Source organism: Canis lupus, chromosome X (genome assembly GCF_011100685.1).
Source record: "Canis lupus familiaris isolate Mischka breed German Shepherd chromosome X, alternate assembly UU_Cfam_GSD_1.0, whole genome shotgun sequence".
Taxonomy (NCBI): Eukaryota; Metazoa; Chordata; class Mammalia; order Carnivora; family Canidae; genus Canis; species Canis lupus.
The window spans coordinates 46,327,812-46,345,059 of NC_049260.1; the positions used below are offsets into that span (position 1 = coordinate 46,327,812).

The 17,248-nt window shown below is 35.8% G+C and overlaps 1 protein-coding gene across 3 annotated transcripts in view; it reads right to left on the reverse strand.

The window, feature by feature from the left end:
• The window catches only part of WNK3 (WNK lysine deficient protein kinase 3), a 160,777-nt gene that overhangs the window by 40,095 nt on the left and 103,434 nt on the right, over nt 1-17,248 (reverse strand). For all 3 annotated transcript variants that reach the window (XM_038587520.1, XM_038587521.1, XM_038587519.1), the window contains exons 11-12: nt 13,623-13,687; nt 5,706-5,853 (exon numbers count right to left, since the gene is read on the reverse strand). In XM_038587520.1, the coding sequence (XP_038443448.1) occupies nt 5,706-5,853; nt 13,623-13,687 (213 nt within the window). The remainder of the gene's footprint in view (nt 1-5,705; nt 5,854-13,622; nt 13,688-17,248) is intronic.

Here is a 17,248-nt window from a genome sequence, read left to right on the forward strand (position 1 = left end):
CAAGGTAGAAGTAGAGAAATTAATTAGTGACCTGGAAGAAAGACTAGTGGAAAGTAATTAAGCTGAACAAGAGACAAAAGAACTATGCAAAAAAAGAATAGACTTAGGGAACTTGGTCAATCCATCAAATGTAATAAGATTCAAATAACTTGAGCCCAGAAAAAGAAGAGAGAAGGGGGTGGGAACAGAAAATTTATTTCAAGAAATAATAGTTGAAAACCTCCCCAATATGGGAAAGGAAGCAAAATCCAGTTCCAGAAGCCATAGAGAACCCCCAACAGAATAAAAAAAGCAGAGACTGACACAAAGACATACTGTAATTAAATGTGGAAAATATAGTAACAAAGAAAAAAATTTCAAAAGCAGAAAGATGAGAGAAATCCTTAACTTACAGAGGAAAAACCATAAGACTAGCAAGAGATTTTTTAACAGAAACTTTGCAAACCAAAAGAGAGTGGCATGATCTATTCAAAGGGCTAAGTGGGAAAAAATCTGCAGCCAAGAATATTCTATCCAGTAAAGCTATCTTTCTGTATAAAAGAAGAGATAGAGTTTCACAGACAAAAACTAAAGCAATTCATGATCATTAAACTAGCCCTGCAAGAAATACTAAAAAGGACTCTGAGTGGAAAAGAGAATGCAAAAGTGACAGTTATATGGGGCACCTGAGCAGATCAATAGGTTCGACATCTGACTCTTGATTTCAGTTCAGGTCATGATCTCAGGATGGTGAGATTGAGCCCCATGATGGGCTCTGTGCACAGCAGAGGGTCTGCTATAGATTTTCTCTCCCCTCTCTCTCTGTCCCTCTCCCCACTAGTATGCAAGTGCTCTCTCTCTAAAACAAAGAAACAAACAAACTTTAAAAGTAAAAACAAAAAAGTGACAGTAGAGATATAGGAAATAGAAAGTAATAAAAGTGAGTATTTCTGTAAAAAATCAGTTAAGAAACTCACTTAAAAAAGGATAAAATGAACTACCATATACCTGAAACATGGGGAGGACAAGAGTTAAGAATGGGTTCAAACTTAAATGACCATCAACCTAATACAGACTGCAATATGCATTAGATGATATATCAAATTTATCATACATCAAACATTACATCATATATCAAGACCACTAATATTCAAAGAGAAAGAAATCCAAATATATCACTAAAAAATCAATACATGAAAGAGAAAAAGCCAAGAAAGAGTTGGAGAAAATCTTTAGAAACAACCACAAAACAAGTAATAAAATGTAATAAATACACATCCATCAATTACTTTTGATGTAATAACCAGATTAAATGTTCCAATGAAAAGACATATGGTAAAAGAATGAATAAGAAAACAATGCTCATCTATATGCTGCCTATAAGGGACTGATTTTACACCTAAAGACACCTGAAGACTGAAAGTGAGAGGATGGATAAACATCTATCATGGCAAATGGATGTCAGAAGAAAACCTGAATAGCAATACTTACATTGGACAAACTAGACATTAAAACCAAGAATGTAAGAAGACACAAAGAAGGACATGACAAATAAAGGGGACAATCCAACAAGAACGTATAACAACTGTAAATACTTACAAACCTGACATGGGAGCACCCAAATACATAAAATGGTTAATACATAAACATCAATAATAATACAATAATAGTAGGGGACATTAACACCCCATTTACATCAATGGACACATCATCTAAACAAAAAATCAACAAGGAAACACTGGCTTTGAATGAAATACTGGAATAGATGGATTTAACAGATACAGTCAGAACATTCCATCCTAAAACAGCAGAATACACGTTCTTTTCAAGTGCACACTGAACAATCTACAGAATAGATCACATGGTGGCTCTCAAAACAAGCCACAACAAATTCAAGAAGACTGAAGCCATACCATGCATATTTTCTGACCACAATGCTATGAAACTAGAAGTCAATCACAAGAAAAAATCTGGAAAGACCACAAATACATGCAGGTTAAATAACATGCAACAGTCAATGAATGGCTCAACCAGGAAATAAAAGAAGAAATAAAGAAACAAATGAAAATGGAAACACAATGGTCCAAAACCTTGGGGATGCAGCAAAAGCTGTTCCAATGTGGAAGTTTATAGCAATGCAAGCCTACCTCAAAAAGCAAGAGAACTCTCAAACAACCTGACCTTGCACCTAAAGGAGCTAGAAAAAAACACAAACAAAACCTGAAACTGGCAGAAAGAAGGAAATAATAAAAATTAGAGCAGAAACAAATGATACAGAAACTGAAAAAAAAAAAAAAAGAAAAACAGTAGAACAGACCAGTGAAAGCAAGGACTAGCTCCTCTACCGAGACTTATCAAGAAAAAAGAAAAGGCTTAAATAAATAAAATCACAAATAAGCTAAGAGAAATAATAAACACCACACATAGAAATTATCTTGAGAATATTATGAAAAACTATATACCAGAAATTGGGCAACCTAGAAGAAATGGATAAATTCCTAGAAACAAACTATCAAAACTGAAAACAGAAGGGAATAGAAAATTTGAACAGATAACCAGGAAAGAAAGAGTAATCAAAAAATTCCCAAAAAACAAAAGTCCAGGTCCAAATGGCTTCACAAGTGCATTCTACCAAACATTTAAAGAACAATTAATACCGGGAGGCCCTGGTGGCTCAGCGGTTTAGCACCACCTTCAGCCCAGGGCCTGATCCTGGAGACACCGGATTGAGTCCCACATCGGGCTCCCTGCATGGAGCCTGCTTCTCCCTCTGCCTGTGTCTCTGCCTCTCTCTCTCTCTCTCTCTCTCTCTCTCTCTCTCTCTGTGTGTGTGTGTGTCTCATGAATAAATTTAAAAATCTTTAAAAAAATAAAGAACAGTTAATACCTATCCTTCTCAAACTATTCCAAAAAATAGAGAAGAAAGGAAAACTAGCAAATTTACTCTATGCTGCCAGCATTACCCTGATACCAAAATCAAATAAAGACACCACTGAAAAAGAGAACTACAGGAGTCCCTGAGCGGCTTAGTCAGTTAAACATCTGCCTTTGACTCAGGTCATGATTTCAGGGTCCTGGGATCAGGCCCCACTTCAGGCTTCCTGCTCAGCGGGGAGTCTGCTGCTCCCTCTGCTTCTCCCCCTGTTCGTGTTCTCTTTCTCTCTCTCAAATAAATAAATAAAATATTTTTAAAAAGATAGAGAACTACAGGCCAATATCCCTGATGAACATACACACAAAAATCAGTGTTTAAAAAGGAAAAGCAGGGGCACCTGCATGGCTCAGTAAGTTAAGTGTCCAACTCTTGATTTCAGCTCAGGTCATGATCTCAGGGTTGTGAAATCGAGCTTCACATTGGGCTCCACACTCAGTGAGCAGTCTGCCTCTCTCCCTTTCCCTGTACCCCTCCGTCAATTCATGCACTCACTCTCTCTAAAATAAAGAAATAGATTTTTAAAAAATGAAAAAGGAAAGAAAACTGGAGGCTTCACAAATCTTCACGAATCTGGACATCAAGTTATACAACTGAGCTGTATTAATCAAAACAGTATGACACTCACAAAAATAAGCACATAAATCAATGAAAAATAATAGAAAATCCAGAAGTAAACTCACAACTTTAGGGCCAGTTAATCTTCAACAAAGCAGGAAACAATATCTAATGGTAAAAGGACAGTCTCTTCAACAAAATGGTGTTGGAAAAGCTGGACAGCAACACACAAAAAATGAAATTCCACCACTTTCTTACACCATATACAAAAATAAATTCAAAATGGGTTAAAGATCTAAATGTAAGACTTAAAACTAAAAATCCTAGAAGAGAACACAAGCAGTAACTTCTTGACATCAGCACTAACAACTACTTTCTAGTTATCTCTCGAAGAAAGGGAAACAAAAGCAAAAATGATCTAATGGGACTACATCAAAATCAAAAGCTTCTACACAGCAAAGGAAGCAATTAACAAAACGAATTTTGTTTTATATATCTGTATATATCTGCTAGTATAGTGTATACCATATTGCTAGTATGCAAAATATATAAAGAATTTATAGGGATCCCTGAGTGGCGCAGCGGTTTGGCGCCTGCCTTTGGCCCAGGGCGCGATCCTGGAGACCCGGGATTGAATCCCACATCGGGCTCCCGGTGCATGGAGCCTGCTTCTCCCTCTGCCTGTGTCTCTGCCTCTCTCTCTCTCTGTAACTATCATAAATAAATAAAAATTTAAAAAAAAGAATTTATAAAACTCAACACACAAAAACAAATAATCCAATTACAAAGAACATAAACATTTTCCAAAGATTTTCAAATGGCCAACAGACATGTGAAAAGATGCTCATCATCACAGAAACGGAAATCAAAACTACAATGAGCTATTATCTCCCGCTTGTTAGAATGGCTAAAATCAACAACACAAGAAAGAACACCTGTTGAGGAGGATGTGGAGAAAAAAGAACCCTCAAGCACTGCTACTTGGAACACAAACTGGTGTAGCCATTGTGGAAAACAGTATGGAGGGTCCTCAGAAAGTTAAAAATAGAACTACCCCACAATGCAGCAATTGCACTATTGGGTATTTGCATAAAGAATACATAAACACTAATTCAAAGGGATATATACACCCCTGTGTTAATAGCAGCACTATTTAGAATAACCAAGATATGGAAGCAGCTCAAGTGTCCATCAATTGATGAATGGATAAAGAAGATGTGGTATATATATATAAAATGTAATATTATTCAGCCATAAAAAAGAATGAAATCTTGTCAATTGCAACAAAATGGATGGAGCTCAAAAGTGAAATTCTAAGCACAGGAAGTCAGTGAGAGAAAGACAAATACCATAGGATTTTACTCATTTTGTTATTTAAGAAATAAAACAAACAATTGAAAAAAAGAGAGACAACCAAGAAACAGACTACAGAGAACAGGTTTTTAACACAGGGGAGGAATATGAGGGATGGGTGAAATAGATGATACAGATTAAAGAATACACTTATCATAATGAGCACTAAGGATTGTACATAACTACTGAGTAACTATATTGTATACCTGAAACTAATACAACACTGTATGTTAACTATACTGGAATTAAAGTTAAAAACCTAATAAACTTAATATATTTGTTATGCATGTATGTGTGTTCAGCAAAAGAAAAAGAATATGAAATTATATATATAGGTTTAAGCATCCATCCAAAACATATATCACATTGGTTAGAAATAACAGCTTTAAAGTCTGAATTGGATTCAGATCTATCACTTGCTAATACAATGACCACAGGATAATTACTTTACTTCTATAATCTTTAGTATCTTTATTCATAAAGATGAGTATACCAACACCTATCATACAGGGTTACTGAAGGATTAAATGATAAAACAAATGCATAACATTTGAAGTTCTACCACAAAAGAATACAATAAATTTGCTACTATTACTAGTACTATTACAACCTTAATCATGTAAAATACTACACATACATATAGAGGGAAAAAAAGATGAAAACTAAAACATTAATAGGAACTATTTCTGAGAGGTTATAAAAAGTAATTTTTATTTTCTTCCTAATATTTCCTAGTACATAATACTCGTATCAGAAAAATTTTTAATGAAAGATATGTTAGCATTTCACAATGCTCTATACTCCTGTCTGAAGCAACATGGCCCCAATCTGTCAACATACACCTCTACACACACTCTTAACCAAATAATATTTACACACTGACCTGAAGGACAGTAAGTTGGAATTTAGTCCCCTTCTCTGGTCGAGGACAGGAAGCTCTTCTTTGTTTGATCCGATCTTGTTTGCCATTTCCACATGGGTTATCAGGGGTATTGATGTTTTCCTTCACAAATGCCACATCATGATTCAAACTAGTTATTAGAAAAAAAACAAAAGCAACTCCTATTCAATTTCTCAGAGAAAACAGTATTCGATGATTCTCAAAGCACAGTACTTAACCCAAATCAGAATTAACATCTGAAATTCTATGATGTCTAGAAGAATTCCATTCTGATGGTAAAATTCTAGAAAAACTCCAATTATAAAATTATACATAATGAGTTTAAGGAAAATAAGAAATATAATATCTGAGAATATACAAAAAGCAAATTGTATACTTAAGATTGGTTAATTTAATGGTATGTGAATTGTATCTCAATAAAGATGTTTTTCAAAGTTATGAAAAACTGAGATAATATGTATTTATCTGGCAGTCACCTGACAGTAGTAGGAATGAAATAAAAACACTGTCATTGATGGACCTTTATGGAACCTTTTATCAGAGGATGCTCTCGATCAATTTTATCTTGTTTGTTTTGGGGTATATTATTAATGTGTTCAAATACAACTCCTAACAAACAATTTTCTATCAAAATATACCTGTTTATGTATTGAACTCAATAGAGTATAGACAGATGAAGTGCAGGACATAAGAACAGGGTAGGAGAAAAAAACAAAAAATGAAAATGAGACTAAAAATATGTAGTAGTGACTTCTTGGAAGATGGTAGCAGAGTAAGAGGAACCCCTATGCTCACCTGTCCCATGAATACAACCAGGTAACTATCAAATCATCCAAAATACACCAGAAATTAACCTGAAGACTAGAAGAATGAACTACACAACTAAAAGTAAAGAAGAGGCCACACTGAAGAAGACAGAAAGTGTGGAGACGTGGCTGGGGAGAGAAATAGACTGCAGCCACTGGGGTGGGGAGGAAGCAGTGGTCACAGGAAAGGGTTACAGACTACCCATACAGGGTAGTGAATGGGAAAACAAATCCCCGTAGCAAGAGAGGTCAAATTTTGTGACTCTTGACAATCAGTGGGGCATAAAGCCTGGAGTTTTAAAGGTCACTGGGCTTGGCTGGGATACAATCCACAGGGGATTGTGCTGCTCTTGCAGAGTAGACAGGCAAACAACCTGTGGGTATACAGTGTGGAAAGAGTGATATGAAGAGTACCTGGAGTACAAAGTGGGGAGGTTATTTATTCATTTCAGACCATATCCCAGAAAGGCAGCATTCACGGAGAGAAACCTTCAGGAAGAAAGGAGCTAGGTGGTGCTATTTCCTTCCCCTGACCCTAAGTGTAAGCACAGGGCCACCACAGGAACCAGCACAACTCTGACAATCCCTACCTAACATGCTTACACCAAGCTCTGCCTCTCCCACATTCCAGTGGTACCTTGATTTCCCAGCTCTTTTGCCATACTCCCACCGTGGCAGGCCACCTCCCCAGAAGACTGGCCCCAAACTCTGCTTACACATTGTCTCCTGACAGGAATTTTGCAGAGCCTCAGTTACAGTGGTGGTGAGAAACAGACCAGAGCACACCTAGTTAAAACATGCCACTTCAGGCAAGGGGACAAAACGCTGCCCACAACCAGCAAGCAAAGTCTCTGCAGACAACTGACCTGAAGGACAAAGTGCCTAGGACAAAATAAGAGCATATGCAGGACACACTGGAGACACTCCAGCAAGCTACAGGCCCTGTGGAACAGGGATACTACTGAGCAGGGCACAAGGACCTATTCATCAGAAGGCCATTATCCTTAAGAACAGAAGATGTAGCTGACTTTCCTAACAGAGAAAGAGGCACAGAAATATCAGTAAAATGAGAAGACAGAGAAATTTATCCCAAATGAAAGAATAGGACAAGGCCACGGCCAGAAATCTAAGCAAAAAGGAAATTAGTAACATGCCTGATAGAGAATTTAAAGTAATGTTCACAAACATACTCACTGGACTTGAGAAAAGAGTGGAAGACATTAGTGAGATCCATAATACAGAGATAAGGAATAACATAGCAATGATAAAGGGCTCATTAAACAAAATGAGAAGCACACTTGACGGAATGAAGAGCAGGATGGAAGAAGCAGAGGAACAAATTAGTGACCTAGAATACAGAATACTGAAAACTAATCAAGTTGAACAAGAGAGAAAAAAGAATTATGAGAAATGAAAATAGGCTTAGGGAACACAGTGACTACACCAAATGTAATAACATTCGTATTATAGGAGTCCTAGAAGAAGAAAGAGAAAATGGAGTAGAAAATTTATTGTAAGAAGTAAAAGCTGAAAACTGCCCTAATCTGGGGAAGGTAACAGACATCCAGATCCAGGAGGCACAGAAAATGCCCAACAAAATCAATAAAAGGAGATCCATACCAAGATATATTGTAATTAAATTGGCAAAATACAATGATAAAAAAATAAAAGCAGCAAGGCAAAAAAATATAGTAACATAAAAGAGAAACTCCATGGGGCACCTGGATAGCTCAGTTGGTTAAGCATCTACCTTCAGCTCAGGTCAAGATCTTGGGAGTCGCGGAATCAAATCCCACATTGGGGTCCCAGCTCAGTGAGGAGTCTGCTTCTCCCTCTCCCTCAGTTCCTCCCCCCACTCATGCTCACTAAGTAAGGCTCACAAAGTGGGGCCAGCAGAGGATTTTTCAGCAAAAGCTCTGCAAGCCAGAGGGGAGCAGCATGATAGATTCAAAGTGCCCAATGAGAAAAATCTGCAGTCAAGAAAACTATCCACCAAGGCTCTCATTCAGAATAGAAGGAGAGATAAAGAGTTTCCCAGACAAATAAAAACTGAAGGAGTTCATGACTGCTAAGCCAGCTCTGTAAAAAATATTAAAGGGGATTCCTAGAGTGGGAAGGAGAGAACAAAAGTAAAAGTATAAAGGTAGGAAACTAAGCAGTAAAGATTAATATTTCTGTAAAAATTCAGTCAAGATATTCACAAAATAAATGCAAAACACGTAAAATATGTAACTATATGAAATATGACAAAATATATCTAAAATGTGGGGAGGAGAGGAGTAAAGAATAGGCCCAAACTTAAACAACCATCAAATTAATACAGACTGCTACATGCAGAAGAGGTCACATACAACCTAATGGCAACCATATCTCAAAAACCACTAATAAATATGTAAAGGACAAAGAGAAAAAATCCAAATATATCAATAAGGAAAATCACCAAACTGTGAAAGAAATAAAACAATAAAGGATCAGAGAAAATCTTCAGAAACAAACCACAAAACACAGAATAAAATGACAATATATCAATAATTACTTTGAAGGTAAATGGACTAAATGCTCTAATCAAAAGTCATAGGGGGACAGAATGGATAAGAAAATAAGATTCCCCCCCCCCCAAAAAAAAAGAAAAAAAGAAAATAAGATCCATCTGCAAGTGGCCTATAAGAGACTCATTTTAGATTCAAAGACACCAACAGATTGAAAATGAGGAGGTGGAGAAACATCAATCAAGAAAATGGATGTCAAAAGAAAGATGGAGGAGCAAAGCTTATATCAGAGAAAATAGACTTTAAAACAAAGACTGTGGGATCCCTGGGTGGTGCAGCGGTATGGCGCCTGCCTTTGGCCCAGGGCGCGATCCTGGAGACCCGGAATCGAATCCCACGTCGGGCTCCCGGTGCATGGAGCCTGCTTCTCCCTCTGCCTGTGTCTCTGCCTCTCTCTCTCTCTGTGACTATCATAAATAAATAAATAAAAATTAAAAAAAAAAGACTGTGACAAGAAACAAAGAAGGACACTATATAATCATAAAGGGGATATCCAACAAGAAGATGTAACAATTATAAACATCTAGGCACCCAACAGATGAGCAACAAAGACAAAAAGTTAATAACAGATACAAATAATCAATAATCATACAGTAGTTGAGTACTTTAATACCCAACTTATATCAATGGACTGATCATTTAAACAGAATACCAGGGTGCCTGGGTGGCTCAGTTAGTTAAGCATCTGCCTTGGGCTCAGCTCATGATCTCAGGGTCCTGGGATCGAGCCCCGTGTTGGGCTCCCTGCTCAACAGAAAGTCTGCCTCTCCCTCAACTCCTCCCCTCACTCATGCTTGCTCGCTCACCCTCTCTTAATCGCTCAAATAAATAAATAAAATATTTTTTAAAAGATAGCAACAAGGAAACACTGGCTTTGAATGAAATACTGGAATAGATGGATTTAACAGATACAGTCAGAACATTCCATCCTAAAACAGCAGAATACACGTTCTTTTCAAGTGCACACTGAACAATCTACAGAATAGATCACATGGTGGCTCTCAAAACAAGCCACAACAAATTCAAGAAGACTGAAGCCATACCATGCATATTTTCTGACCACAATGCTATGAAACTAGAAGTCAATCACAAGAAAAAATCTGGAAAGACCACAAATACATGCAGGTTAAATAACATGCAACAGTCAATGAATGGCTCAACCAGGAAATAAAAGAAGAAATAAAGAAACAAATGAAAATGGAAACACAATGGTCCAAAACCTTGGGGATGCAGCAAAAGCTGTTCCAATGTGGAAGTTTATAGCAATGCAAGCCTACCTCAAAAAGCAAGAAAACTCTCAAACAACCTGACCTTGCACCTAAAGGAGCTAGAAAAAAACACAAACAAAACCTGAAACTGGCAGAAGGAAGGAAATAATAAAGATTAGAGCAGAAATAAATGATATAGAAACTAAAAAAATAGAACAGACCAATGAAACCAGAAGTTGCTTCTTTGAAAAAAATTAATAAAACAAACCTCTAGCCAGACTCAGAAAAGAGAAAGGAGGTGCACCTGGGTGGCTCTGTTGGTTAAGTGTCTGCCTTCAGCTCAGGTCATGATCCTAGGACCTGGAATCAAGGCCCACATCAAGCTTCTGCTCAGCAGGGGGTCTGCTCCTCCCTTTCTCTCTGCCCCTCTTCCCACTTGTGTTCTCTCTCTCTCTCAAATAAATAATTAAAATCTTTAAAAAAAAAAGGAAAGAGAAAGGACCCAAATAAACAAAATCACAAATGAGAGGAGAAATAACAACTGACATCACAGAAATATGAACAATTATTGGAGAATATTATGAAAAACTATATAACAACAAACTGGACAACCTAGAAGAAATGGATAAATCCATGGAATTATATAAACTCTCAAAACTGAAGCAGGAAGAAATAGAAAATTTGCAAAATCAGATAAAGATACCACGAAAAAAGAGAACCACAGGCCAATATCCTTTATCCTTGATGAATACAGATGCAAAAATCCTCAACAAAATACTAGCAAATCAAATCTAACAATACATTAAAAAATCATTCACCACAATTAAGTGGGATTTATTCTTGGATTGTAAGGGTGGTTTAATAGTTGCAAATCTATTAATACATTACATCACATCAATAAGAGAATGAATAAGAACCATATGATCATTTCAATAGATGGAGCAAAAGCATTTGACAAAGTACAACATCCATTTATGATTAAAACTCTCAGTGAAATGGGTTTAGAGGAAACATACCTCAACATAATAAAGGCCATCTATATAAAACCCACAAGTAACATCATACTTAATGAGGAAGAACTGAGAACGTTCTCGTTCTCCTAAGGTCAGCAACAAGTCAAGGAAGTCTATTGTTTCACTTTTATTCAAGATAGTACTGGAAATCAAGCCACAGCAATCAGACAACAAAGACAAAAATAAATAAATAAAAGGCATCCAGATTGGTAGTAAGAACTAAAACTTTCACTATTTGCAGAAGACATGATACTATATATAGAAAACCCATGGGCAGCCTGGGTAGCTCAGCGGTTTAGTGCCACCTTTGGCCCAGGGCATGATCCTGGAGACCTGAAATCGAGTCCTACGTCAGGCTCCCTGCATGGAACCTGCTTCTCCCTCTGCCTGTGTCTCTATCTCTGTCTCTGTTTCTCATGAATGAATAAATAAAATCGTAAAAAAAAAAGAAAAGAAAATCCAAACAACTCCACCACAAACTGCTAGAACAGATAAAGAAATCCAATAAAGTTGCAGGATACAAAATCAATATACAGATATCTGTTGCATTTCTTTCTTCGTTAAAGATTTATGTATTTGAGAGAGTGAGAGAGAGAGCGCGAGTGAGCATGAGCAGGGAAGGGGCAGAGGGAGAGAGAGAGAGAGAGAGAAAAAGGATCTTAAGCAGGCTCAACGTGGGGCTTGGCCCCAGGTCCCTGAGATAGCAAATGCTGGCAAAAATGTGGAGAAGAGATAACTACTGTGCAGTTAGTCAGACTGTAAACTGGTGCAGCCACTCTGGAAAACAGAATGGAGGATCATCAAAAAATCAAAAATAGAACTACCATATGACTCAGCAATTTGACTTCTGGGAATATATCCTCAAAACCAAAAAAACTAACTCAAAAAGATATCTGAACCCCTGTGTTCATAACAGCATTATTTACAAGAGCCAAGACATAGAACATGGAAACAACCTGTCTGTCCATAGATGGATGAATGGATAAAGAAATTGTGGTGTGTGCATATATACACATACACACATACACTCACACAGTAGGATATTATTCAGCCATAAAAAAGGGAAATCCTACCATTTGCAACATCATCAATGGACTTTGAAGGCAGTATGCTAAGTGAAATAAGTCAAAGAGAAAGACAAATAATGTATAATCTCATAAGTGGAATGTAAAAAAAAACAAAACAAAAAAGTAAAAAAAAAAAGAAAAGAAAAGAAAAGAAAAGAAAACCCTACACAAATTCATAGAAAAAGAGATCAGACTTGTGGTTACCAGAGGTAGAGGGTGGAGGGAGGGAAAACTGGAAGATGGTGGTCAAAAGGTACAAACTTCCAGTTACAAGATAAATAAATACTAGGATGTAATACACAACATGCTATATTTAACACTGCTGTGTGAGATACAGGAAAATTGTTAAGAAAGGATATCCTGTGAGTTCTCACCACAATAAGAGAAATTTTTTCCTTTTTTATTTTCCTTTTATTGTATCTATCTAAGAAGTTGGATGTTAGTTGAACCTCTTGTGGTAATCATTCCACAATGTATATGCAAATTAAACCATCATGGTGTATGCCTTAAATGTATACAGTGATGTATGTCCACTATTTCACAATAAAACTGGAAAAAATTACAATCATAGAATTAAAAACTCATCAAATGGGTACAATAGCAAAATGAACCGAACAATGGAAAGAATCAGTGAACTTGAAGAGAGAACAATAAAAGTTATCTAATTTGAACAAACACAGGGAAAAATATTAGTTTACAACTACCAAAAAATAACAGTTATATACCTAGTTGTAATTTATTTCTTTAAATTAGATGGGCTTTTACTCTAAATTGCACTATTCTTTCTTTCCTTTAACTCTCATAAGCTTTTCTTAAAAATATAATAATGAGAACAAGAAAATGGTGAATAATTTAACAATCCATATGATCATTATTAACATAAAAAAGTAAAAACAATACTTTTTATTTTTATTGAACATACACACAAATACAAGAACACAGAAGCTTCTCTAATCAAGAATCAAGATTCACCAAGGGGATGCCTGGGTGGCTCAGCGGTTGAGTGTCTGCCTTTGGCTCAAGGCATAATCCCGGTGTCCTGGGATCGAATCCCACATCAGGCTTCCTGCATGGAGCCTGCTTCTCCCTCTGCCTATGTCTCTGCCTCTCTCTCTGTGTCTCTCATGAATGAATAAGTGAAGGAATGAATAAAGAAATAAAATCTTAAAAAAAAAAAGATTCACCAAGCACCTATTGAGTACAAATACTTCAAAATACTCTCGTTGTTTTCATGGTATTAATGTGAAAATACTCACCTTCTAACTAAATCCGGTTTTAGAAAAGCTGCTTGTTGTTCAATTCCAATGGCCTGGGATACAGGCTGTAAATAGTACAGAGATAAAACTTGTTATAATAGTAAACTTCAAGCTAAAAATGCAATCTGCAATTATTTCCAAAAACATGGTTGCTACATTCCATATTTTGGTTATCTCACAAACTAGGTAGAATGTCTACATTACTGAATGTTTGCTGTTATTACCAAACATAAAGAAAAATAAAATATACCAGTATTTATATTCATCAATATTTTTCATTTGAAAAGATAGCATTATCTTATATACATACTTTTGTTTGTGTTATTTTTCAATGGAGAATATGGACATTCAGCTTCCTGTCCTGACTGTAAAACCAGTACTAAAAGGAAGAGTTGCCACCATTTCACAAAAAGATAAATAAAATGACTCAAGCTTTAACTTACTTTGTGCTCTGGCTCTTTCTTGCTCTCTTTCCACTAAACTACTGACAACTATCTTTTTTGAGGCATTAGTAATAGTAGTTGTAATACTGGTCCTCTAAGAAGGAAAATGTCAACCATGTTGGAAAACAATTTTAAACATTTATATAACCCATCCTACATACTCTCATTGGTGACAGCAGAACGTACTTAAAATGTATATCTACCAAAATTGATCTCTTTCCTACCTAGTTTAAACCCTCTATGATGGTTCCTCATCTATAAGGTTAATTTCCTTTGGATGGCAAAGTCTTCCATGAACTGGTACCTGCCTCATTCTCAGACTCCTTTACTTGAAGCCACACTGAACTGTAGCTCCTTTGAATGAGTTGGGTTCTTCTATATACTATGACTCTACTTATGTCTCATCATCTTCCTGGACTATTTCAATTCCTCCTCAGTCCTGTCCAATCTATGAACAGAACTCCTATATACAAGAAGCCTTCATTACAACAGGTTCCAGAAAAGCCAGCAAAACCACATTGGGTACTCTTCATAAAACATACCTTAGCTCATATCTTGCTTTCTAAACTATAAGGGATGAAGGTTTCCTAGAGAAATGGCTGATTCCAACATTAGGGCAAAGAAAGTACAAGATGAGGCTGGATCATCTTGTTATGTCAAAAAGTAAAGAACTGCTCAAAGAATGATGGGAATATATCAAAAATATACAGGAGCCAGCCTGAAGGGGTTCCTACTGCTCAAATATTGGACAATTTGGGCATCAAGATAATGATAGTAACAATATAACCCATTTGATAAGATGAGAAAACATAAGTTCATACTGATACAAAGTTTCTACAGCACAACGCCAACTAATAAATATAAGAAATGATGAAATCAGAAAATCATCATTAATGATAAAACTAGTGGGTAAAATTTACATAGTTTCAGAATATATCCCCACAGATCACTTATTAATTACAAAAGCAAAAAAAAAGGTTACTTTATGGTAGAACACTATATATAGCAGGCCCCACCTTAACCAAAGAATTAAACTTAACCTCAGCAATAATGGGACAAACTGATATCACATGCCTCATAATATGATATGATGTGCAAAGAACACATCATCGCTTACATGGTATTCCTGACAAAAATGCATGATCTGAATCTGAAAAAAAAGGAAACTTCAAACAAACTCAAATTGAAGGACATTCTTTTTCTTTTCTTTTTTGTAAGTAGTCTCCACGCCCAGTGCAGACCCCAATGCAGGGCTTGAACCTACAACCCTGAGATCCTGGTCATAAAGCCTAAGGAAATAATACAAAGGTAGAAAAAAGTACATAGTATAAAGTTCACTTCATAGTAAATACTCAATAAATGGTAGATGTCTCTGTGTTTTGATTGTGGTATTATACATAATAAAAACTGCTGCAAGTTAGTTGTTCAGGAATAGGGAATACGTTAGGTAAATATGAATATTTATTGCACTATCGTGTGGCCATTTAATACTGGAATTATGAAGGCCAAGTAAAGGCAGGAAAATTACTTACCTGTACTTGTTCCATTAAATAAATAATGGTATATTCATAGAAAGGATATTATGTAGCTCCTTAAAAATGTATTAAAACATATAAGTTAACACTATAGGTGAAAAAAATTATAAAAGAGTATGTATAGTATGGTTACATTAAAATTACATATATGTATAAGCATATAAAATGGTCTGGAAGAATATATGACAAGGTGTTAAATAAGCTTACCTATATATTCATCTTTCTTTGATAATAAGAAGAAAGATAAATTCAACTTTGTACAGATTTATCAACCCTCAAATCTGGTAATTACAGGGCAGGTCCCCATTATTTCAATGCACAACATTATAGTCATTTTAAACAAAAGTAAAAAGGGAAAATTTCATTAAATCTGAAAGACATGTATAAAAATAGTCCAGCATCCATTTGTAAATATTAGTTTTGAAACTCCTCAAAATATTATGAGAGAACTTGATTTGAAGCTTTCACATAAAAAAGACAGATGAACCAACTATTAGCCATGATTCTGAGGACACAAATAGCATTAATAATCCTGTTTATAAGTGGTTATAAAATATCATTCCAAATTATTGTCATAGTAACCATGTCTTGTTTCTCTTTACTTAATCCATAGGCTTTACCTCCAGATTTATGCATCAGGACACCATGTCAGAAAACCTATATATCTACCACTTACAGTCTACAGCACTTTAATATAATTGCATATGTTCCATTTCGCTGGGACTCAATATAATTCTTTTAAAATTTCTTTAATACAACCATTTGTTAAGTTGGATACATTTTGTTGAATCTTGTGTGTATGAATAAAAGAAATCTCATTGCCAAAATACTTGTTTTTGTGTTTAAATAGTGATTATGTTAAAAAGCTAATTATCTAACCTACAATTAGAAGCTAATTTGTCCAGGAAAAAACCTCAGTAGGGGTTGACTAGGTTGGAAGAGAAAAGAGAAGGCAGAAAATGATACTTTGTGCTTATTTCTCAACTACTCCCCACCTTAAAGTCCAAATGAAAGACAGGCACCAATCCCCTTTCCTAATGAGACCTTGATAATCTGGATGCCTGAGACTTTAGTAACTTGCTAGCAAAGTTCGATAATAGTGAAGTACGTCTGCACACATGCAAAATGAGGACAAGGCCAAAATGAGAAGCAAAATTAGGCTTGGATTCCATGGGCCAGACGATCCCCTCCTCTCCATTTGGACATTTAAAACACTCTCTTATATTTGTTTTTAGATCTTTCTCACCCATGAGGCTGTGAGCCATTTGAGGAAGAGACCTTAGCTGTAAAATTTATCACAATATTGCCAGTGCCTAACCAACACCTGAAATAGGAATAGATAATCAATAATAGTCTTTCATTAGTATAATATTCTCATTTTTATTACTATTTTTATTTTTATTATAGGAACAAACCGATCACTATTAAGCATTCGTTTAAGCTAAGCATTTCATATACATTATTTAACTAAATTTAACCCTATAACAACTCTGAGCAGTAGGCATTGCTATCTTCATTTTACAAATGAGCAAACTGAAGCTGTGATGGAAGCAAAAATTGAGTCACTAAGTGGAAATTAATGAATAGATAAATGACTCCGAAGAGTACTGAGGATGTGCACACCACAGAGGCTTTTCTGTTAGTTTTT